The sequence below is a fragment of the Gopherus evgoodei genome, chromosome 1 (genome assembly GCF_007399415.2).
Source record: "Gopherus evgoodei ecotype Sinaloan lineage chromosome 1, rGopEvg1_v1.p, whole genome shotgun sequence".
Classification (NCBI taxonomy): domain Eukaryota; kingdom Metazoa; phylum Chordata; order Testudines; family Testudinidae; genus Gopherus; species Gopherus evgoodei.
The window spans coordinates 235,444,320-235,467,770 of NC_044322.1; the positions used below are offsets into that span (position 1 = coordinate 235,444,320).

At 41.2% G+C, this 23,451-nt stretch overlaps 1 protein-coding gene across 3 annotated transcripts in view; it reads right to left on the reverse strand.

The window, feature by feature from the left end:
- Positions 1-1,638: 1,638 nt before the first annotated feature.
- Positions 1,639-23,451, reverse strand: part of RIBC2 (RIB43A domain with coiled-coils 2) — a 34,202-nt gene continuing 12,389 nt past the window's right edge. For 2 of the 3 annotated variants that reach the window (XM_030539629.1, XM_030539642.1), the window contains exons 5-7: positions 10,310-10,537; positions 7,337-7,503; positions 1,639-4,920 (exon numbers count right to left, since the gene is read on the reverse strand). In XM_030539629.1, the coding sequence (XP_030395489.1) occupies positions 4,839-4,920; positions 7,337-7,503; positions 10,310-10,537 (477 nt within the window). In that variant the 3' untranslated portion in view covers positions 1,639-4,838. Of the gene's footprint in view, positions 4,921-7,332; positions 7,504-10,309; positions 10,538-23,451 lie in introns of all 3 variants that reach the window. The other variant, XM_030539636.1, reaches the window with a different exon arrangement.

Here is a 23,451-nt window from a genome sequence, read left to right on the forward strand (position 1 = left end):
ATACAGAAATCTATATGCATCTCTACCTATAAACAATTTCTTTGTCTTGTTGAATATCATCAACCATATTTCTGGATATTCAGCCTGGCTGTAGAGTGTATCATAAAAAGTTTTGAGGTTAAATATGGTCTATGAATTTAAATACATATTATATACTAATTAGATCAATCTTTTTCTCTACATTACAAATAACATTTAGGGGCTAAAACATCCATAACTGTATTGTACTCATGGTTTGCTTTATCTTTTCTGATTTTAAAATAAGTAATAGAGAACTGGGGCCAAATTGAAGAAGTATTCTAAAAGGATAAATATAAAAAGAGAGTCACTGCTGAGAACGTGACAAGATCTTCATAGGAAAAATGATACATAAAATAGAAATAACTATACATAAAGAGTAGCATTTTTTCCTTCACCCTATAATTAATTTCCACCATATGAACTCACTTATTTCCCTTGTTGTTTATAATAGCAGACATCAGATATCCCTTCAATATTAGTAACAACAGATGGGTCTCTAGTGCTTGCTTATGCTTAACAAAGCCAAATAATTATAGCAGTGGTCCCTAAACTGAGAGGTGCAGTCCCCGAGGGGACACAGAGGAGCATTCCGGGGTGCGGCGGGGCATGGACCAGTCCCCCTAGGGGGAGAAGGAATGCCACCCACCCACAAGCCCAGCTCCATCCCCAGTCACAGCTCTGCTCCACCTCCTGCTCTGTCCCCAGCCCAGCTCTGTCCCGCCCGCATTCCCTCTCTCCCCCAGGTCAGCTCTGTCTTTAGCCTCAGCTCCACCCCAACCCCCAGTTCATCCCCCAACTCCGCCTTCAGTCCAAGCTCCTCTGCTGAGCCAACTGTGCAGTAATGGAGGAGAGGTGCAGACAGATTCCATTACTGTTAAGGGGGAGTGTCAAGGTTCCTCCCCCACTCTGAACTTTAGGGTACAGATATGGGGACCTGCATGGACATTTCTAACCTTAATTACTAGCTTAGATCTGGTAACACTGCCACCATCCAGAAATTTCAGTGTCTGGAACACTTCCTGTCCCCCCAAAACCTTCCCCTCCCTGGGCAGCCTTGAGAGGCTTTTTCACCAAGTTCCTGGTGAACACCGACCCAACCCCTTGGATCTTAACACAAGGAGAATTTAACCATCCCCCCCCTCATTTCCCCCACCAATTCCTGGTCCAAATCCAATCCCCTTGGATCTTAAAACAAAGAAAAATCAATCAGGTTCTTAAAAAGAAAGCCTTTAATTAAAGAAAGAAAGGTAAAAATCATTTCTGTAAAATCAGGATGGAAAATACTTTACAAGGTAATCAGATTCATATAGCCCAGAGGAACCCCCTCTAGCCTTAGGTTCAAAGTTACAGCAAACAGAGGTAAAATCCTCTCAGCAAAAAGGAACATTTACAAGTTGAGAAAACAAAAATAAGACTAACACGCCTTGCCTGGCTGTTACTTACAAGTTTGAAACATGAGAGACTGATTCAGAAAGATTTGGAGAGCCTGGATTGACGTCTGGTCCCTCTTAGTCCCAAGAGCGAACAACCCCCAAAACAAAGAACACAAACAAAAGACTTCCCTCCACCAAGATTTGAAAGTATCTTGCCCCCCTATTGGTCCTCTGGTCAGGTGTCAACCAGGTTTACTGAGCTTCTTAACCCTTTAAAGGTATAAGAGACATTAACCCTTAACTATCTGTTTATGACTGGGGACATAACAGGAAAAGTGTGGGCACCACTGAAATACAGTAATATTTAAGCACTAATTTGGAGAGCTAATCATGAATAACCACAATTGAATTTTTGTTACTTATCTAGAAGTATCTCCTGTACCACACATCAATTTATTAATTTAGTACATTCAAATCTGCTGAATTTACCAGAGAATGGGTTTTGGCATTATCAATCAGACTTTTGTGTTTCACCAGGCAGTTCTCTATTTGCACAGCATCTAACTACTGATGACATAATAAAATGATCTGGTGGTCCCTTCTGGCCTTAAACTCTATGACCCAATCGAATATTGGATTTATTGATGCACAGACATAATGGACCATATTCTGATCAGTTCAAATCAAGGGTCATTCCACTTTAGTCAGTGGAGTTGCACCACCGTAAAATTGGTGAGATCAAAATCAGGCCCCATAATTCTATGACAATGTTATGTTAGGCCCATTTGTTCCCATTGGACTCACATGGTATTTTCAGTGATAATTTGCCATGCTTCTCAGTTCATATTTTCATTTGGTTGGAGCTACACTTTAAACCTCCTTCTGGTATTCACATGAGTACTACTGATGTTAATGGAACTACTCACATGATTAATGTGAGCAAAATCTTTTATAATATATTTTCAAGTTATATTTGGTTGCAGTTCCATTTCAAAGTATTATGGTGAATGAGACTATATGGTGAACATTGCCTACTATGGTTTGGATCAGGTTCTATATGTTTAAAATTTAGCATTACACATTCAGAACTTAATGACTCAGTTACATGTCCCTTTAAAGGAACAAACCAACAGCAGGCTTTTATTTCCTTGAAGTTACAATTAGTTCTGATGAAATTGAGACACTAAACAACTCCTTTAAATTTTGTAACTTTCAAGGATAAAATGATATCATTACAGGTATCTCTTCTCACTTCACATTTTGACCCTTTCATCTAACTAGTGAAATGGCAATTGCAGAAATATGCTTAATTTCATGATCTTTTTGGATTCCCATGCCTAATGCTAATCACTGAAGTGCCAAACATCTTCTAAAAAGCATCTCAGGCTAAAATGCTTGTTATGAAAACAAGAAAATATGACCCCTACTGTTCTGAGAGTGGACAAGCAGGGAAGGAGCTCAAATATATGTGATTTTCAAGACATCATTAGATGCTCAGAGGTCCATGGAATGGAAATACAGAGATGAAGCACATAAGTACTTAGACATATAGAGCAACAGATCACACCTTTGTATATATTTTCATATATGTTGTTAGCCAACTCATATTCACATGAAAGGGAACGTAATTTATACCTCGCCAATTTGCAGAAGGTATTATAGAGGACAAGCTGGTAATTGAAAAGGGTGGTCTATATACAATTTTTGTACCACTTAATTGGCTTGAAACTGGCGTAGTTAAAACAGTACAACTGCCTAATGTGGATACCAATTCAGCTTAAATCTTGTACATTAAAGGAAATAAACTATGCTGGTATCAGGAATCTTTATACTGGTATTACTACATTCATAGTAAAGATTGTACCGATTTAACTATTTTGGTAAAAAAAAAAAACCCCAAAAACAGAAACAACTAGTCAGTACAAAAACTGTATGTAGAGATTAAAGGTCTAAGGTCTGATCCAAAACCCATTGAATTTAGTGAGAATTTTTGTATTGACTAATTAACAATTGCATTGTTTTTTTCTTTTTGTGTTAGAGTGAAGGTATTTCTCTCATTTCCACATTACCTCCATAATAAGCACTAACACCATCATGAGACAGTATTGTCTTAATTTGCATGTACACTTCTACCCTGCTCTAATGCGGTCGTGGGGAGCCAAAAATCCCTACCGTGTTATAGCTGAAACCCCATTATATCGGGGTAGGGGCGGCAGGGCTCCGGCGGTGATTTAAAGAGTTCCGGGCTCCAGCTGCTGAGGGCTCCAGCGGGATTTAACGGGTCTGGGGGCTCCCCGCAGCAGCCGGAGCCCCGGACCCTTTAAAGCACCACCAGAGCCACGCTGCTACCGCGTTATATGTGAACCCGTGTTATATCAGGTCACGTTATAGCAGAGTAGAGGTGTATATTCTATTGGGCACATTCATGCTCTTCTTCACCATCTTTACTCGCCTATCTGTATTCATCTATGGATCTAAACTCCTCTTTGGTTACAAGAATCTTGGCTGAAGGGACATTAAAGACACTAATGTGAGTGAAATTATAATAAAGTACAACTTTTTGAAGGTGATTTGTAGTGTTTGTTATGAACATTAAAAATGTTTGCAAGGTTGAAAATAATAGACAGCTCTCCTCACTATTGGCCTGTCACCTCAATGGCTGAGCAGTGTTTTATTGTTGAAAAACTAACAATGGATATAGTGACTGCACATAACTTTAACTGGGAGTACTAATAAAATTAATTCAATTCTATTTATTTATATATATATAAATTATGGATAAATATTCGGAAATATTTCATTTTCTTCGCTCTCACCAATAGCAGTTACTCTTCCCATACTTTTTCCTGCACTTTAAAATAGAGTATGGTCTCTGAAAAGCATATGAAGATCAGGTTTTGTTATACTTTAAGTTATCTGATAATCATGCTGTAATCTCAATATTTCTGTAACCTGTAAAAGGAAGGTTTCAGTCAAAATATGAACTTCAATGCAGTAAAAATGAGTAGTGAAAGAATCTGAAATACAAATTAAAAAAAATATATCCCACAATGGGCCTAATTCTTCATTGGGATGGAATCATACCAGGAATTGATTTGGTCCAATAACTTCGCTAAATTAGCACTCAAACAATCATTTTCAGTGTTATTTGCGGTTATTTTCCTTTTCCTTCTGAGAAATGTTAATTATAAAATATCCCCCAAACCAAAAACGTAAATCAGCAGCAATCTCTATATTTATCATTAATTACAAGGAATACCAATCATCAGGCTTATGACTTACAAGTATATGCCATAAGGAAAATATGGATTTGTTTTAATGCACAACTATCTTAATTGGAAATCTGGGGAAAAACATAGAGAAGCAGTGAAACTTCATTAAACTTTAATATTTCTATAAACCTTACATACATTTATATTTCAGAGAGTGGATATGCCTCATATGTCACCGGCTAGTTGTATTAAACTGTGTGAAATATTGGCCTGTTGGAAAATTTGAATACACTTCCTCCTGAAGATAAATTTTTCTAGAAATAAATCAAATAGACTCAATTAGTAAATGTTTTAAATTTCTGAACATTTTTAAAATAAAAAAAAAGTGAAATACACAATCCTGTACAAATGTTTTGCACTATATACATTACTATATATTTTAGTTGTATACTAAATCAAAATAAAGAAAGCTCAATTTTCTGAAGTTGACATAAAAATTCTTTCCCCTCCCCCCCCCCAAATCATGTTCCCAAAATGTCACTATGCCGGTGTTGAGAAAACAGTATTAATGTAGCCTCAGAATTCTTTCATATTGTTTTAAGACCAGGAAATTGTCAGATACAGGAAGTTCTTGCACAAAATCTAGGCATGCACTGAAAAATCAAATAGTTAAATACTGGGGTTTTGACACTGGTTTGCAGTGATTTTTTTTAAACATGCTATTTTTAGTTTTTCTTTATCCTCACAGCAAGCATCAGGGGCGACTCTAGGGTTTTTGCTGCCTCAAGCAGGCTGACTTCGGCAGTTTGCCTGTGGAGGGAAGCCTGCCTGCCGCCCTCGCTACGCCAGCAGAGCGCCTCCCCGCGGCTTACCACCCCAAGCACGCACTTGGTGTGCTGGGGCCTGGAGCCGCCCCAGGTAAGCATACATATCTGTCCACTGTTAAGCTAGTTTATGACAATACTTGATGATTTATGACAATACTTAAGCTGAACTCTGCCATTGGGCCTTAGCCTGAGCTGTTGTTGGCATAGCTCTACTGAACTCAATGGAGTCCCATCCTTTTTGATTCCAAGAGAGTGAGCTGAATCATGTAGACATATATAGTATTAAGAATACTTGCATTGTATTTATTACCCTTTTCTGACTATTACAAAAGAGAAGGTTAAGGGGTGACTTGATTACTATGTGAAAGTATTTACATGGGGAAGAAATGTCTAATAATGGGCTCTTCAATCTAGCAGAGAAAGGTTTAACACAGTGGTCTCCAACCTTTTTCGTTTTGCGGGTGCCAGACGATGAGCCACGGGGGACCATGGCAGCGGACGAGCATCTGCCAAAATGACACCGACAAGCAGCGTCACTCAGAGGCATCTCCGCTGAAATATCGCAGAAAATCACGGTATTTCGGTGGTGGCACCTCTGGATGTCGGTGGATGCTTGTCTGCTGGCCACTGCGCGGGCGCACACAGACTACCCGGCGGGCGCCACGGTGCCTGCGGGCACCACGTTCGGGACCCCTGGTTTAACATGATCCAGTGCATAGGTGCTGACTTCTAGTTTTCCCTGGGAGTGTTCCACCCCGAGAGCCAACCTCCACTTAGCCTCTTCTTCCAATGCCCCACCTTCACTTTGTCTTTTCCTGCCCCTGCTCCACCCCCTCCCCGAGGCCGCTACAGCTCGCTGCTTCCACCTTTCTCCAAGCCTCTTCCTGAGCTGCCAAACAGCTGTTTGGCTGCAGCCGTTGATCAACTGTTTGGGAGTGCCCCAGATTAGTTCATTGGAGCATCCACGGGGTTGGCACCTATTATCCAATGGCTGTAACTGAAGCTACACAAATTCAGACTGGAAATAAGGTGTAAATTTTTAATGGTGAGAGCAAATAACCATTGGAACAATTTACCAAGGTTTATGGAGGATTCTCCATCACTGACAATTTTAAAATCAAGATTGTATGCTTTTCTAAAACATATGCTCTAAGACAGGGGTTGGCAATCTTTCAGAAGTGGTGTGCCGAGTCTTCATTTAGTCACTCTAATTTGAGGTTTCGCGTGCCAGTAATACATTTTAACATTTTTAGAATGTCTCTTTCTATAAGTCTATAATATATAATTAAACTGTTGTTATATGTAAAGTAAATAAGTTTTTTTTAAATTTTAAGAAGCTTCATTCAAAATTAAATTAAAATGCAGAGCCCCCCAGACCGGTGGCTAGGACCCGGGCAGTGTGAATGCCAGTGAAAATCAGCTCGCGTGCCACCTTCAGCATGCGTGCCATAGGTTGCCTACGCCTGCTCTAGGAATTATTTTTGGGAAATTCTATGGCTTGTGTTATACAGGAGGTCAGACCAGATGGTCATAATGGTCCCTTCTGGCTTTGGAATCTGAATCTTTTCCCCACTTTTCTATCTTTATTCTGCCATCTATGTACAATGAACATAACGTGACACTTACACAATGACCTCAGCAGAAATTGTCAGTATTTGAGCCATTATTCCAAACGTATAACTTAGGAACAGTAACAGGATATTCTCTTGAGAACAGTTTTAGTTTTTCCTCATACTACAAAATTCAGAAACTCGCTCTAAACTTACAATTTTTTAAAATGCAATCCATGTCAAAACATCTTATGACAAGTACAGCAGGCTTGCTAAGCAATTTTATAAAGCCAAGCTGTTGTGTCAATGGGAAAGAGTTTATCTGATATAGATTAACCCCTCTGTGCACTTACTTTGATTTCTGCTCCTGGGAGAGTTGTGCATTAGTATTATCCAGAGTTCTGCGAAGTTCTCGATTTAGTCGCTGTTGATGCCGCTCAAAAAGAAGTTGTGCTCTGGCAGCCTGTATATGTTGCCTGTCCCACTCTGCATTTCTTTGCCGTTCTTCCTCCTGCAGCCTCTGGAGGAATAAAAGAAATGTTTGCTCTCTCTTCACAGTCACAGATAAAACAATATTTAAATAGCCTTATTAGCAAATTCACTCACGTGATGAACCCATTTGTCTTTAACAGGCTTGATTCATCCCTGCTATGGCAGAAGGATGAACATTGCACCCTCCTCCACCAGCAGTAGCTGATGTGTCCTGGAGGAAATTCAACCCCAGGGGAAGGCAGGCAGTTGTTTCATTATGCCTTCCCCTAGGGGGTTATACTGTAATGCAGTCAGAGCTCTCTATGGGAGACCCACTAAAGGATGGTATCTGAGAAGATTCACTAAACTGGTGCAAATCTGGTCAGACTGGCCATGTTCTCTTCATGGCCAGTGCTATCTACATTTGAGGTCGTGCTGGAAGCTCAGTGTCTCTTTGTAGAAAGGGGGTTGCAGTGTAGTTGTAGTACTGTGCACTTCCTCCTCCAGAAGGATTTCAGAGTAAATCAAGCCCATTATCTGTTGTCTTGGCGTAATTTTTGACTCAGAAACTTCCTTCTCCTCCAATACATCCTATATTTACAGATTTGTCTATCACTACCTCCAATCATATTCCCTTGTGCATCACAGCCTTGATACCACCTTTTAGACCAGTGGTCCCCAACCTTTTTGTGGCCAGTAGCACATTCATGTTTTCAGAAGAGTGTGGCGGGTGCCAAAAATTTTTCAAGGCTTATTTTGTATTTGTACATTAAATAATATGAAAATCATCATATTCAATATTACATAATATATTAATCCAGAGAGAGGAGAGAAGCCGGAGAGAAGCCGCAAGGACAGAGAACACTGGCGCCCATAGCCTGCAACCCCGGAGTTCTCTGTCCCCAGCAGGCGTGGGGCCGCAGCTTGTCTCCCCTGCTGGGCACTAGGCAGGCCCCACGCCTGCTGGGAACAGAGAACACCGTGCCTGCAGTCTGAGTTCTCTGTCCCTGTCAGGCACGGGGCCACGGCCTCTCTCCCCTGCTGGGCACTAGGCAAGCGCACATAAATGCCCTGGCGGGCATTATGGCGCCCACAGGCACCACATTGGGGACCACTGTTTTAGACAGATTCAGAAGAGGCAGCTCTACACTGTGTACATCTGTCAATCAAAATTAAACTGCTTTTGGTGTCTGTGAAAAGACATAACACAGTTGTTCAGGACCAGTGAAACTTAAAAAATTAAGTTAAATTAAAGATGGACAACTTCTTGTCATATCAACTAGCTCCTTTATGATGAACATTAACATGCTGGTATGAAACACAGCTCTTGGAATTTAAAATAATTTATCTATTGACAGATCAGTCTCTAAAAAATTACATGAAGAACTCTATATTAAAAGAACATTATTCAGGTTGCAATGTCAAGCACTCAAAAGTTATGATATGCCAGAACTAAGATTGCTTTTGAACCTTAACTTGCCCCCTTATGTATATGAATTAGGATAGTATGTGATTATGTAATTAAAGATGATTTTTTTTCTGAAGGACCCCTTTTTCATTCAGTGCACAAAATGGATAGTGATCACTTAGTTAGCAGCAATTTCAATATTTTCTCCTCTTTTGTTCACTGTATGCCCACATGCCCCATTTACTGCAAGCTATTTAAACCCTTCTCTGAAAAGAGAATTATTCATTTTCTCATGGGCTTTCCGCTGGCATTCTGGCTTTCCTCTCTACCCTGCCCACAATCCCCATCCGTTTACTGTCCCAGCCTCCTTGTCCAAAATTCCTAGTTTCTCTATATCCCTTCAGCTTCTTATCAGATCCAGTGTTTCCATCCCCTCACCTGGCTATCAGTCCTCTCCACCATTTCCTTCACCAACAACCAATTCCAGCCTCCTCTCCTGCCCCCACTTGTAGTGTCCTTCCTGAGTCTCCCCCGGTTCTCAGTCCCAGCCTCAATTGTCTTGCCCAGATTGTCCCAGTCTTCCACCCTCAGCTCCCAGCCCCTTTTCCAGCCCCCAGTCACAGGTTTACTCTCTCTCACTCTCCAGTCCCAATCTCACCAGGTTTCTTGTTCCAATGTACTAATTTCTCTCCCCTCCAGTCTGGCTCTTGTCCTTTTGCATTCTAATTAGACAGCTTACTACGCCATGCTTCCTTGATGCCAGCAGGACAGTTATTAAAAGCACAGGAGAGTCAGACTCCTTGAATTCAATCTAGTACATGGCCCTACTCTAGCCCAGAACATCTGGGAACAGCAATTCCAAGGAGAGGCCAGCCCCTAGAGCCCTCGGCTGAAACCTGCTCAGTCACAATGTGGCGCTGGTGCATATGCAGTCTGATCAGCACTAGGAGTTGTGAGGGGAGAAAGCATGTTCAGAAAGAATGGAATCTTCACAGATTTTAACTGTTAAAGATTTTTCAAAGGCTTATAACTCGGCCAAATGTGGGTGGATTTTTCACAGGAACAGCAAAAGGAACATCCCTGACACAAAAAATATCCCTGCCAAATTTCAAGTCCCCGCTACACAGCATGGGAGCACTAGAGCTTCTCAAAGAAAATGTTGCCAGAATTTAACATGGCAAAACGTACTTTTCTCTAGCCTTGTTCTCGAAAATGTCTGAACCATTTTGGCTGAACTTTTCCAGACAAATTCATCCTTAAGAAGACGTGTTGCATGGAAAAATTCAGCCCAATCAGTTGAAGTCTGGCTGTTATAAAGCTGTAAGCTACTGAAAACAGGATCTTATAATGGGAAGCGTCAAGCCACTTTAATAATTGGTGGTGCTATCAGCCCTGCCTATAATACTACTCCAGCTAATAATACAGATAAGCAAATGGGTTTGAATACCAGTTTCTCCAGAACTTGTTGCTGTTGAGTGTAACGTATTGCCATCAGCTGATCCTGGTTCATTCCTTTCCATCGATCAGTAATCACACGATGTCGCCCAAAAGAACTGGCTGCTTGTTCTGGGTTTTCAGAAAGCAAGTCTCCTCGAAGGATGTTAGAAATTTCAGCCACATTATCTTCTTCTTCCTGACGCTTTTCTAGCATTTTTCTTTCTGTAAATTCTGCAGCCTTAAAAAAAAGTGGATATGGGACGAGAAAGCTGAGACTATTTTCTTTAAAATGAAAATTTTGATTTAATACTGTGAGAAAGTTAGTGAATCAATCATCCTATCATTGAATTTTCTTTCCAAACTGCATGTGATTGTCAATAACATCGTATAAGTGCACTATGTTCATGTGGATTAAGAATGCTGAAAATCTGAAGGGATGTCCCCTTATTGCTTTCATAGCTTGGACTAAAAGCAGTTTGGAGAACTAGCTGTATGTTGTAAAACAAAAACCAGAATTACGTCAAAATTTATTCTACATTTATTCACAGATAGAACAAACAGTCAAGCATACTAACATGGACTTGTTAGTCAGATGTCAGACATCACATGGAAGAAAACAGACTAAAATTCACAATTCTCAGTTACTAGTTCAAACATCCTAAATACATATTCCAAACAAAAATTATACAGATTTCATGATTAAGCACTCAAAAAAATCAGGAAATGCCAACATTACGTTTGCTGTGCTCCCTGGTGTAAATGCATTACAATACAGTCTTCAAGTACATGAACACATGCTAATACTACAAATATATTCAAATTATATGTCCTATGCAAATCACTCAACTCTGGCTTGGCTACTATCACACTCCTATCACTATTGCTCCTCAAAACTCCTTAGCCACATGCTGACTACAAACATGCTACTCTCAAAATTTGTTTCCTCACTACCGTATCAGCCCACATAATTTCAGACATTAAATATGACTTAATTTTGAAGGAACCGCTCTTAATTGGGGAAGAAAGTAGGATAAGATTTTTTTATGGGAAGGAGATAGCAGGAAGACTAAAGTTAAATGGAGTGACACAGTGGACAGCGTTCGAAGCTCAGTTGGACTTCTTTGTTCTAGGCAGTTCTCTCAGAGGATAAAGGCAAAAAGAAGAAAGGGCAATATAGTAACTTGAGAGAGCTTCCTGTTAATTCAATAATTACCACATCCTAGGCTAATAAAGTCTGAGACTGAACAGAAACAGTTTAGTGATAGGCCTTGAAGTACATATAGGATTGTTATTACCTCAAACAGCAAACAACCTCAAATGATCACTGACATTAAAGCCCATATAGCTCAATGCAGAAGAAATATTTGAAAAGGAAAGCACTGAAAGTGAAATAACAGGAGAATGTGCTCATTCTGTTTTCATAAAATATATAGCTTGTACTTACTTAATTTTTCTTTCCCAGAATATTAATAACAAATAGTTTACATGTACTGTGCAAAGTATACAATATGAAATATCACACAGAATATTTGTAAATGAAGTAATAAAAAAGTATCTGACTCACTCTTATTTTAGAATTAGAATTATAAAACTATTTAACAAATTATACTTTTAACTTAGGTCTGTAAAAACATATTTTTAATCTAAAAATGTAAACTCCTTTGTGATGGGGTGTTTATCCCACACAGGTTGTAAAAGGATTAATATAGGCCTCATAGACCAATTAACCAGCCTGTGTGCACCTGGAGGGTGAGCCAGGACTAATTGGAAATAAAACCCAACTGGGGTAGAGAAGAGTTTTGGACCTATAAAGAACTGGGTGGGCCCTGCTGGGGGAGAACCAGAAAAGAAAAGATAGGAGATGCCCTTGCTCTGGGAAGCAGCCTGCAAAGAAGACTGAGATGGAGAAAGAGCAGATACTCTTCTCCAGGGATGAACTGGAAGCCTGAGTAAGATTGAGACCCTGATGAACTGGAGCCTGTGGGAAACCCTGAGTAAGGAGAGGAGTGTGCCTTGGATTAGGAGACTGACTGAACCATGGAGAAGCAGCAGCAGAGGGACTTCTTCACCAAGGTGATTGCCTGCTGAGTTGGTTATATATATATACAACAACTTTTGCTTCAATTTCCCTCATCTTTCAGAGCCACAATGTCCTTTATCAAAATCCAACTCTCTCTCTCTCTTTATATATATATATATATATAACCAACTCAGCAGGTGATATATATAGATATATATATATATCTATCTCACCTGCTGAGTTGGTTATATATATATATATATATATATATATATATATATATATATATATATATATATATATATATAAAGAGAGAGAGAGAGAGAGTTGGATTTTGATAAAGGACATTGTGGCTCTGAAAGATGAGGGAAATTGAAGCAAAAGTTGTTGTAGTGCCACAGCCAGCCAGGAGGGGACATCATGGTGCAGCAATTTCGCCACATCCGGATAAGACACTATACTCTATTTTAGCTCAAGAAAAGAATTTCCACTTTTAGAGATTAAAATAAATCAAGCAAATCAAATTCAAAATGGCAGCAGAGTTGAACTTTAGACACATCAGCCACTAGCTCTGCCATCTCTATGTGCAGGGATTAAGGGCCAACTCCTAGTCCCGCTGAAGTCAATAGCAATGGAAATTTTGCCACAGGCTTCATTGTGACCAGGATTTTGCCCAAAATCTACTCCCTTGAAGAGTTTTCCCAGAAGTCAGTAGCTTTTTATTTCAGGAATAAAGGATTATACATTTCCAAGAAAACAGAAAAACAAAAAAATTTTCAACCTAATGACCTGTATGAACAATTATCTAAAATATGATTTGTGTACCTGATGGGCATAAGTTCTTTTTAACTAAATAAATAATAGCCTCACTTTAGTGAGCACTTAAAATAAATAATATTTTATAGAAGGGATACTTTGGATGGAGTCTACTTATCACCTGTGATGTCCTGACCCTTTAAATATTTGAGCACTCTCCTCTCCCCATTGCAAAAGCATGTTATTGTTAGTTTCCATTTTGCAGCTAGAACAGTAAAGGGAGCACAGCTTGACAGTTGTGTGTTCATCAGCTTCCTCTATGTCTGTATCTAACTCCTTTGCTGGGTCCAAAAATACAACATTGGCAGCAAGGACCTTCTATCCCAACAAGTGTCCAGTGCTTCCATTGCCTGAATAAAACAACAAGAAGAAAAAGTAAGCAAAGAATAAGAGTTTGAAAAAGGGGACAACATTCACCTAGAGGCACAGGGTGACAGCTTGCTGTTTTTGCTTCTGGGACAGTGTGAATCAGCCAGCTAGAGAGGAGGAATTAGGCAAATAAAGATACAACCCTAGATAAGAGTACTGCAATTACTGCTGGAACTGTTTAGAGCAGTGATAGGGAAGCAGCTATCTTTGTTGATCAGGTGCAAGCAGGCAGAGAGAAATTGCTGAGCCTGCACTGAGAGTCTACAGCCAGCAGCAGAGGGAGCCCAGTCCAGCCAAAGGAAGAATTCTGCATTTTGCAGTATAAGCATACAGCCAACAGAGGGTGATCCAGTGAGGATAGTGCACAGTTAAAAAAAGAGAGAATTTCCCTGTGGAAGAGACTTCCAGGCAGGGCTGGCTCTAGAAATTTCGCTGCCCCAAGCATGGCGGCACGCCACGGGGGGCACTCTGCCGCTCACCGGTCCCGTGGCTCCGGTGGACCTCCCGCAGGCATTCCTGCGGAGGGTCCAATGGTCCCGCGGCTCCGGTGGAGCTGTCGCAAGCGTGTCTGCGGGAGGTCCACCGGAGCTGCGGGACCAGCGGACCATCCGCAGGCACGCCTGCGGCAGGTCCACCAGAGCTGCCTGCCGCCCTCCCAGCAACCGGCAGAGTGCCCCCCGCGGCGTGCCGCCCCAAGCATGTGCTTGGCGCGCTGGGGCCTGGAGCCGGCCCTGCTTCCAGGAGCCATAAAATTCAAAATGAGAGCAGTGAAATGGCACCTTTTGTGGGCAATGTTGATGAATTTGACAACATCCGTGACTCATGGGTCGTGTACCTCGATGTTTTGAGTAATTTGTAACCTGCAGCACCATTCCTGATGGACAGAGAGTTTCAACCTTGCTGACAATAATGGGTACAAAGGCATATGAACTGCTGCATAACCTATTATCTCCAACTGTTCCCAGAACTTCCACATACACTGCAATTACAGCAGCAATGCATAAATATTTTTCTCCTATCCCATCGATTGCAGAACAATATCGATTTCATCAATGAAATCAGAGAAGTGGAGAGTTTGTAGCACACAGTTTACTGTTGCTCTAAGGAACTTGTCAGAGTATTGTCAGTTTGGACAAACATTAAGTGATGCCCTGCGTGACCTTTCGATTATGCAATGACCAGATCCAGGAGAAGTACCGACTGTGTTGTGCTTACATTCAAGAAGGCTGTTGAAGTAGCAGTTGCCACAGAGACCTTAAGGAAGAATTCTTTGGAATTTAGTGTGAACTGGAAAATTACCTCCTACATCAGCAAGACAGAGGATCATGGGAATGTAAGGATTTTCCACGTGCCCATGGTGCATGAACTACTCATGCTGAACAGGATTGCTGGGCACGCCAGGTTATTTGCAGAAAATGCCAGAAGAAAGGACACATTACTGTGACCTACTGCACAGTTCAGCAACAAAGGATAACTGTACATCCAAGAAGATACCTCTGAAGGATGAACCTAAAAAAGGATGGAAGCTGGGAATTCATAATATGGAAAAAGGTACGAGCGCTAATGGCACCGATCAAGAACCAACACTACATGTGTTATTGCAAGCTGGAGTCAGACATGACCTCTGGATCACACTCTCGATTGAAGAAATTCCTACAAGAATGGAGTTTGATACTGGAGCTGCCATCTTACTGATTTCTGCCTCTGTCTTTCACTGGACATTGCTACAAGTTCCTCTGGAAGAAATCTCCAAGGTTCTGAAGACCTATATCAGCAAAAAGTTAGTCCCAAAAGGGGTACTTCAGGTGAAAGTTCGACTGATTGTCTATCTAGCTGTTTTATCCTTGTATGTGATTGAAAGAAAGTATCCACCAATTATTTGGCAGACCTTGGCTTGAGAAGCTCAAGGTGAATTGGACAGAAATTAAGGCAATCACAAAATCACCCCAAAATCGTCAAGAAATACAAGTTTTTATTCAAACAAAATAATAAGTGCTTAGTACCAGATATTATTGCGCTGAGGGTGCTGCCTTATGAATTTGTTGAGAACTTTAACTGCTTCCAACAAAGGGCTAAAAGGAATGCATCAGAGATGTTACTGAAGGCCTTGTGACAGTCTTGCAAAGGACCTAGAGTGACTTGGATAGATTGCTGAGGATATACCAGAATCCAGAATTACTGTTTCCATCTCTGTCACAAATGCAGGTGGGGAAAATCACAAGCCTTGCTTGGAGTCAGTGGCTTTGATAACAGCTATCTGGAGAGCTACTGGTTCCCTCTCAACAACACCTAGCTTGGCTTCTGCAGAGGATATGCGTCATCCAATAAGTCAAAGCTCAGTACTCCTGACTTCAAGCATCAAGCAGCCTTAGGCAAATGTTACAGGAGGCCTGGTCTACACTACGATTTTAGGTCGAATTTAGCAGAGTTACCTTGATTTAAGCCTGGACCCGTCCACACGACAAAGCCCTTTTTTTCAACTTAAAGGGCTCTTTAAATCGATTTCTTTACTCCACCTCTGACGAGGGGATTAGTGCTGAAATCGGCCTTGCCGGGTTGAGTTTGGGGTAGTGTGGATGCAATTTGATGGTAATGGCCTCTGGGAGCTATCCCAGAGTGCTCCATTGTGTCCGCTATGGACAGCGCTCTCAACTCAGATGCATTGGCCAGGTAGACAGGAAAATGCTCGCAAACTTTTGAATTTCATTTCCTGTTTGGACAGCGTGGTGAGCTGATCAGCACAGGTGGCCATGCAAAACTCATGCAGATCTCATCATCATGATGGGCACACTGCCGGTACATTTCTTGTTTTGATCCACTCCATCCATCTTTTACATCTTTGGCTGGCAGCAGACAGTGCAGTATGACTGCTAGCCACCGTCAGCTCCTGGGTGCTTGGCAGAAGATGGGAATGACGTGGCTGAGTCACTCCCATGTCTGCCCAGGTGCCCCTGACCATTCTCACTGAAGAAGGTTAAAAGAGTACCCAGGAATATGACAACGACGGCTACCAATCGTAATGCAACGTCTGCAGCCAAAAGGCAATGAGCTGCTGCTGTGTAGAAATGCGGTCCAACGTCTGCCAGAACCCAGGAGATGTACAGTGACAATGAGCTGAGTGGGCTCCATGTTTGCCGTGGTATGGCATCTGCTCAGGTAACCCAGGAAAAAATGCGCAAAATGATTGTCTGCCATTGCTTTCACAGAGGGAGCGGGGGTGGGGGGGCTGACAACATGTACCCAGAACTACCCACGACACTTTTTGTGCCCCATCAGGCATTGGGATCTCATCAGGTATTGGGATCTCAATCCAGAATCCCTATGGGTGGCAGAGACTGCAGGAACTGTGGGATAGCTACTCACAGCTACCCAGAGTACAACGCTCCGGAAGTTGACGCTAGCCTCGGTACTGTGGAGGCAGTCCGCCGGCTTGATGCACTTAGAGCATTTTCTGTGGGGACACACATAATCGACTGTATAAAAACGATTTCTAAAAAAACACCTTCTATAAATTTGACCTAATTTTGTAGTGTAGACATACCCGGAGTCTCCTTGGAGTGCCTTGAGCAGGACTTAGGCCTTGTCTACATACCAACTTGCACCAGTTTAGTTAAACCAATGCAATCCCCTATGTGGACATTTTATTTTGGTCTATGAGTGATTTATTTTGGTTTAGCTAAAACGTGTTTGTACTAAATACACTAAACCAAAATAAATCTGGCTTAACCAAAATTAGCATGTCCACATAGCATTTTTAACTAAATCAGTTTAAAATAACACCATTAGATAAACTGGTGTAACTCTGTATCTTGACAAGCCGATAGAAGCATTCTCCACTCTTTCTTAGATCCCAGGGTGACATATCGTCCTTAACTTCCCAGTTAACTCCAAAGCAGACAATGCAATGGATTGGTTGTCCATCACAGACCTAGTCTTGCTGGGAGGACATGGTTAGAAGCCACTGAGTGGTTTCCTTCTTCCTTAGGTCCACAAGAGATTGATGTTTTGCAAAGAACATAGCGCAAAACAAAAAAGAAAAGCTGTGAGGTTGAGTTGAAAAGATGGTATATCAGGGTACCAAAGTGAATTGCTGGAGCACCACACAGAGGCACTGAAGCAGGCATTGAAGAATGTATAAAAACTAACACCAAAAGTGCCAAGGTATGTTCCAGAAACATGCAAAACACAAGTACTGAAGTGCCACAAACAGAGGTTCTGGAACACTAAAACAGGCACCAAGTGCCAACAAACATTGGCACCAAAATGCAAGGCAAGCATCAAGCACCCGCAAACTGGCACTGAGCAGACATGAAAGTGTTGCAGACAGAGGCAACAAAGTGCCAAGACAGGTGGTGAAGTACCACAAAGGAGCGTAAGAGCCAAAGTGCTGCAGCTGAGCACTGACCAAAGAGCCTCAGGCAAATGATCTCACAAAACTAAGGTAAAAGACATTTGGACCTGCCTGAAAGACCTGGATGCGGAAAGGATATCTGATGCATTATGAGCATGTCGCTGAGACTGGTAGGAGCTGAAACTGGAGAGATGCAGCTCCTGCATGGAGTTTCTTTGCTGACTGAAATCAAGAAGGAACCGACTGGAAAGTACCAAAGATAATGGCTAAGTTCAGCAGTGGCCTACCCTACTACTGCTGCCTGAGGAACCAAAACTCTTCAAGAGTTTGGGAAGTTCCAAGTGCCTCATGATAACAAGATAAAATCTAGGAGTGAGAATCTTGACAGAGGAGATATCTATATCTGTACAGGCTATTATTTTAAGAAAAGTTTCTCTTATCTTTATTAGCTACCTAACCTGGAGTAGAGAGCTATTATCTGATTATACAGCAATGCAGGTGAGACCAACTTCTTAATAAGGGCAAAGAATAATGAAACAAAGATCATTATTAATTGGGTAAAGAGATTTGCCTGTACAATTATTTAATAACGGTCATTTTTTTAAATTCAGCCCCAGTTTGGGGCTCTTTTAAAGTAAGATCATAAACTAATGATCATAATTATTCCCTTTTAGGGGAAAAAAAGATGGCAGCAGAGAAATAAAGAGAAAGAAGTGTGTTGACAGTGAAAAGAGAACCAAAGGAAAGCCAGACAGCTGCATAAGAGGCTAAGAAAGGAATAAAAGGCTAGAGAAGGAAGAGAGATGAGTTGAGAAAATGGGAGAGGTCTAGGGTTTTGGAAGGGCACCACAAAAAAGATTACCCCAGAGGAAATTTTGATTATTATTCTGATTCTTCCAAAAATGATGACCATATAACCATATCTTGGTTGTTTTGAGTGCAAATTGTTATTTGTTCCATTGCTACCAGGCTCACCAAATCAGAGTACAGTTCTTGGAAGCTGGATGTATTTGGAATGTCCCCTGTTGTAGAATTTAGATGTCTGACCACGAGCAGAGCTCTACGCAACCAAAAATTCAGAGGATTTCCGTTTCCATGACAGATTGATTAGACCTAGCATGGCCTGGCCAGCCTGAAATTCACCTTGATGAGGAAAAAGATATTGGCTCAAATATTTATCTCTGTCCAGAAAAAAATAGATGAAAAGGCAAGTCCCACAGCATGTGGTACAAGTTAGTGCCTGCAGCATTGCAGTACCAGCATTTGTCAGATGGGGCTGCTCCAGACCTGAAAAGTCTGGATGGAATCCAGTGCATCCTCCAAAGGATTTTCTGCTAGATCAATCTTAACCTCAATTCTAGTCAGAAATGCTGCATATTGGAACAAATCTGATTCCACGGAATGTTGGTAATGGAAATTCACAGCATGTTCCCAGTCACTGCTGATTGCCAATTTGCCTGATAGGCAGAAGATATAACTTTTTCAGAAAGCTCCAGAAGCCAGGGAGGTCTGATGCTGCAGAGGCATCTGGCTCAAACTGGTGTTGCAGAGCATAGTTAAATTAAAGGTATTGACATTCCTTCTTTGGGTCCAGTTGAAATTTCCCCGTAAGGCGAGGAAAAAGCAGGAAGTAATTGCTTTCAGATAAGTAGTTTATGCTCATCCCTTTTTTAATCCAATCAGGCTATAGGACGGATTTATAGTCAATTAAAATTTTGGAGTTACCTGAATCTAAATGTGATGATGGATGACATTTAAACTTAGAAGCAACCAGATACCAGGCTTTCCTAATGGTCAAAATTGTGACCATCTTCTCCCTAAGGACACAGCAGAAGTCCAAGTTTAGGGATCACTGTAGTGGTGGGTTTCCTCCTCTGTATACAGCCAGGCTGGAGAAGCCTGGGTGTTGTATAGAGAGCTCGGGGAGGGCGCAGGTCAGCCATTGTGTCACTTGGCTCAAGATTAAGGATACACAGTAACATGTAAGGTTGGGAAGACCAAAGTCTCCTGATGGACAGGCAGCTGCATTTTTCAAAGGATAATTTGGCTTTTGTTCCCTATACCCCACAATAGAGTCTTAAAAATGTTATTAACTCCGGGGAAAAAAACACAGAAGGGGGAATATAAAGTGGCAAGGAGCTTAGATCAAATAGAAGTCTTGAGAGGACACTCATCTTTAATATTTTTAACTCTATCCCAAAGTGATAGAGGAAGGCTTGCCATCTATATAAGTCCAAAGCTATGTGTGTGATTAGACTGAAATTAATTTTGACTACTTATTTCATGTTCCTAGGAAAGAAGACTCCCAAGAACCCAATTTCTGGCTGCTGCCAGAGAAAAGTATTATCTAAAAGGGCAACATTATGCACCCCTCAAGAGGTAATGAGAGCCTGTGACTTGTGCTTGTTAACTTTGTACCCTGAGATTTTCCCAGACAATTCAAGAGTTTATAAATCATCATCATACAAGCATATTTTCATCCCCTTTGACCCTATTTTTATATTCCGGATACCTGGATGTGCTCTAATTTGTATTGCCATTTATAAGGCCACACAGTCCTTTACAATAAGGCTCCTTTACACCACTCTGGCAATGCAAAGGAGACTTAAAATTGTTTACACCTGTTTTATACTCCTGGGGGGTTCACTAAGAACAATGGGAACAATTCACTAAGCAGGCAGGCTGCTCCATTCTGCTTTGTCTAAGTGGACAGAACCTGTCCCATGCCTATCTTCCCAGAAATACCCCAAAGCCCTGCCCCTCTACTCTGAGTGTGCCGCAAAAGTGAGCGAGAGGGACAGAGTGTCTCACTCACATGCACGACTGCCCAGTCCTCCTGTTCCAGTGGTGATGTGTGTCTTTACTGGCTGCACCCAAACCAACCTGCCTGCACTGCTAGGGAGGGGTGTGTGACCGCTCTTGTGGTTTCCCTTTGCTTCCCTTTCAGAAGTCATTTTTTTGCAGGGAAGCCATGAATTCTGTGCATGTGCTGTGATGCAAAAATTCCTCCAGGAGTAATATATATATATTGTTAAAGGTTAATGTAATTGAGCATTTCCTGTCTTTGCGGTATTCTGTTAATTCAGAGATCAAAAGGAAATCTTAACATTTAAATGAACTGCAAATATAGTGATTTCACTATCTCGATTTCTCTTTGAAGTATATAATAAATCACCTTCAAATGGTGGAAAACAGGCAATTGCTTTATGTTAATCCTTGTAGCTAATTACTGGTGATGCTTCAGAAATAGGTCTCCTTCAGAGTCTCGATGATTGCCTATTGTTTGCCTAAGAACTCCAAGGTGTCAAGAGAAGACCTGGACTTGTATAAAAAACCCTTGGGTCATGATCCTTTTTCTCTCAGATCTGCTTGATACTTTATGCATAAAACTGAGATCTCCAGTCCCACCTGGATCACCCTGGAAATGAACATTCGACTGAATCTATGGACTAATTCTAAGAACTCTTTGCAACTCCAGAGCTCACCATCTCAACTATGAAACTAATCTCAGAACTGTACTTATGTCTGTATGTATACTGATCTTTTAATCAATATACTCTTTTCTTTTTAATAAATTTTAGTTCCGTTAATAAGAATCGGCTGTAAGCATCTATTTGGGTAAGATCTGAAATATTCATTAACTTGGGAGGTAATGTGTCCAAGCCTTTGGGATTGGTAGAACTTTTATATGATGAATAAGATTTTCCGTAATCCTCATCATATTTGATTTAAGTGTCTGGGTGGAAGTCCAAGGCTGGGTTACTATAAGGGGACTGTTTGGCTTCTGTGCAACCAGTAAGGTATTGTAGAAGCTGTTTTTTGCTGGCTTGATAGAATACTGAAATATCTACCAGCTTTGGGGATTGTCTGCCCCATTCTTTACAGTTTACCCTAATTGAATAACCTCAGTGTGCCCCCCCACCCCAGGACACTGGTCACAAAGACATTTAGATGGAGAAGAGAAGCTAGAGTGGCTAGAGGTTAAGTAGGTAAGAGAGTTAAGAGGAGGTAGGATGGGGAGTTGTAAAATAAGGCAAAGGTGTGAAAGACCAATGCTCTCAAGTCAGAGTGGGATAAAAGCTCAGGAAGTTAGAGGGGTAATCTGAATGAACACATCCTCTCTGTTCCACATCAAATGCAATATATATGAATATGCCCTGTCCTCCCCCTTGGTGCTTCCCCGCACAAAAGGCAGGAGATAAGGGGGGAAAAGAATGTACATTGCTGAATACATTTTAAATAAGGTTTCTGGGCTAAATGCACGTAACTATGCATCAGAGGCTAGAGTCCTACCAGACATATATCTGCTTATGGATCCACTGGAAAAATGAGGGATGAGAAACAAACTACTTTACCACTTCCTATATACAGGTAGGTCCAAAATCCCAGTGCCTGGCTCTCCAATGGCCAGCTCTTTAAAAACACATAGGAAGTGAAATAATGCCCTCATCCCTGTGCATGTTACCCAATATCAACATCTGCAATTTAAATTGAAAACTTTACCAATATGCTGTTCTTAAAATCATTAAGTAAGGCAACCCTTCCCACACCCCATTCTTCTGCCTTCTGGAAGCACAAAACCAATGGAGAAAAAAGCCCATAACCATTATTACAAATAGAGTCAGGAGATCTGGACTGACAGATGAGCAACTGCAATTCGTATAGTTTGTTAAGCAAAGCAATCAACCTGGTATTTCAAAGAGTGAATATGATATAGTTACTGTCTCCACTGGAGCCAGGTTGGTCTGGATTCTTGCTCAGTGGGATGTGTTGTGCTGATTTGAGTCTATGAATGTCTGATTGTTCCGCCTGGCTTTAAATATGGGTATGATGGAGAATATGAGAGGTACAGAAGTGGGCACTCCTCTGGATCCCTTCACTTCTGACAATAACCACCACCCAGCATCACAAGTGTTGAATAGCAAATCCCATGGCAATGTATTTTTGGTCTATAGAAAAACCATATAATGTAGTTCTCTGCTTCTCCCAGTTTAGAGAAACTAAGTCCCTGGCTATCCACCTTGATCTTAAAAAGAGCTTGGATGGCTATAAAATAGGTCAGTCCTTTCTCCTTGGCCTGCTTCCTTGACGTATTTAATAGGGCTCTTTTTTCAATTACCTCCTAGCCGAAGTAGGGAAATATCACTATTCTATGCCTTTTCCAGCTCATGTTTCCTTTTTCACAGTTTTTTTTTTTTTTTTTTTTTTTTTTTAAGAATGGATTCTTTCACATTGTGTTTTTAGAAAATTTAGTATAAAATGCTTGGGCTTGGAATTAGTCAAGGGTTTGGGGTTTAGGAGAGGTGGGCCCTTTCTATATTCAGCTGTGTCTGGGTATAAGGAAAGAATTTCAAGTAGTGTCTTACACAAAAGTTCTACAGATCTTTTTCCATATCCTCAGCGTATCGAACCACCTTCAAATTATTTCTTCTGGACTGGCCTTACAGGTCAATTCTATCTTTCAGCTTTTGGATCAGACACAGTTGGTCTGCACTGATCATAACAGAGTTCATATTGTCTTCTAAGGTAGACATTCTAATTTCTGCCTCCCTGATCCTCGAGATTATCCCCTGCAAACTGACCTGGTGTGCTGCAG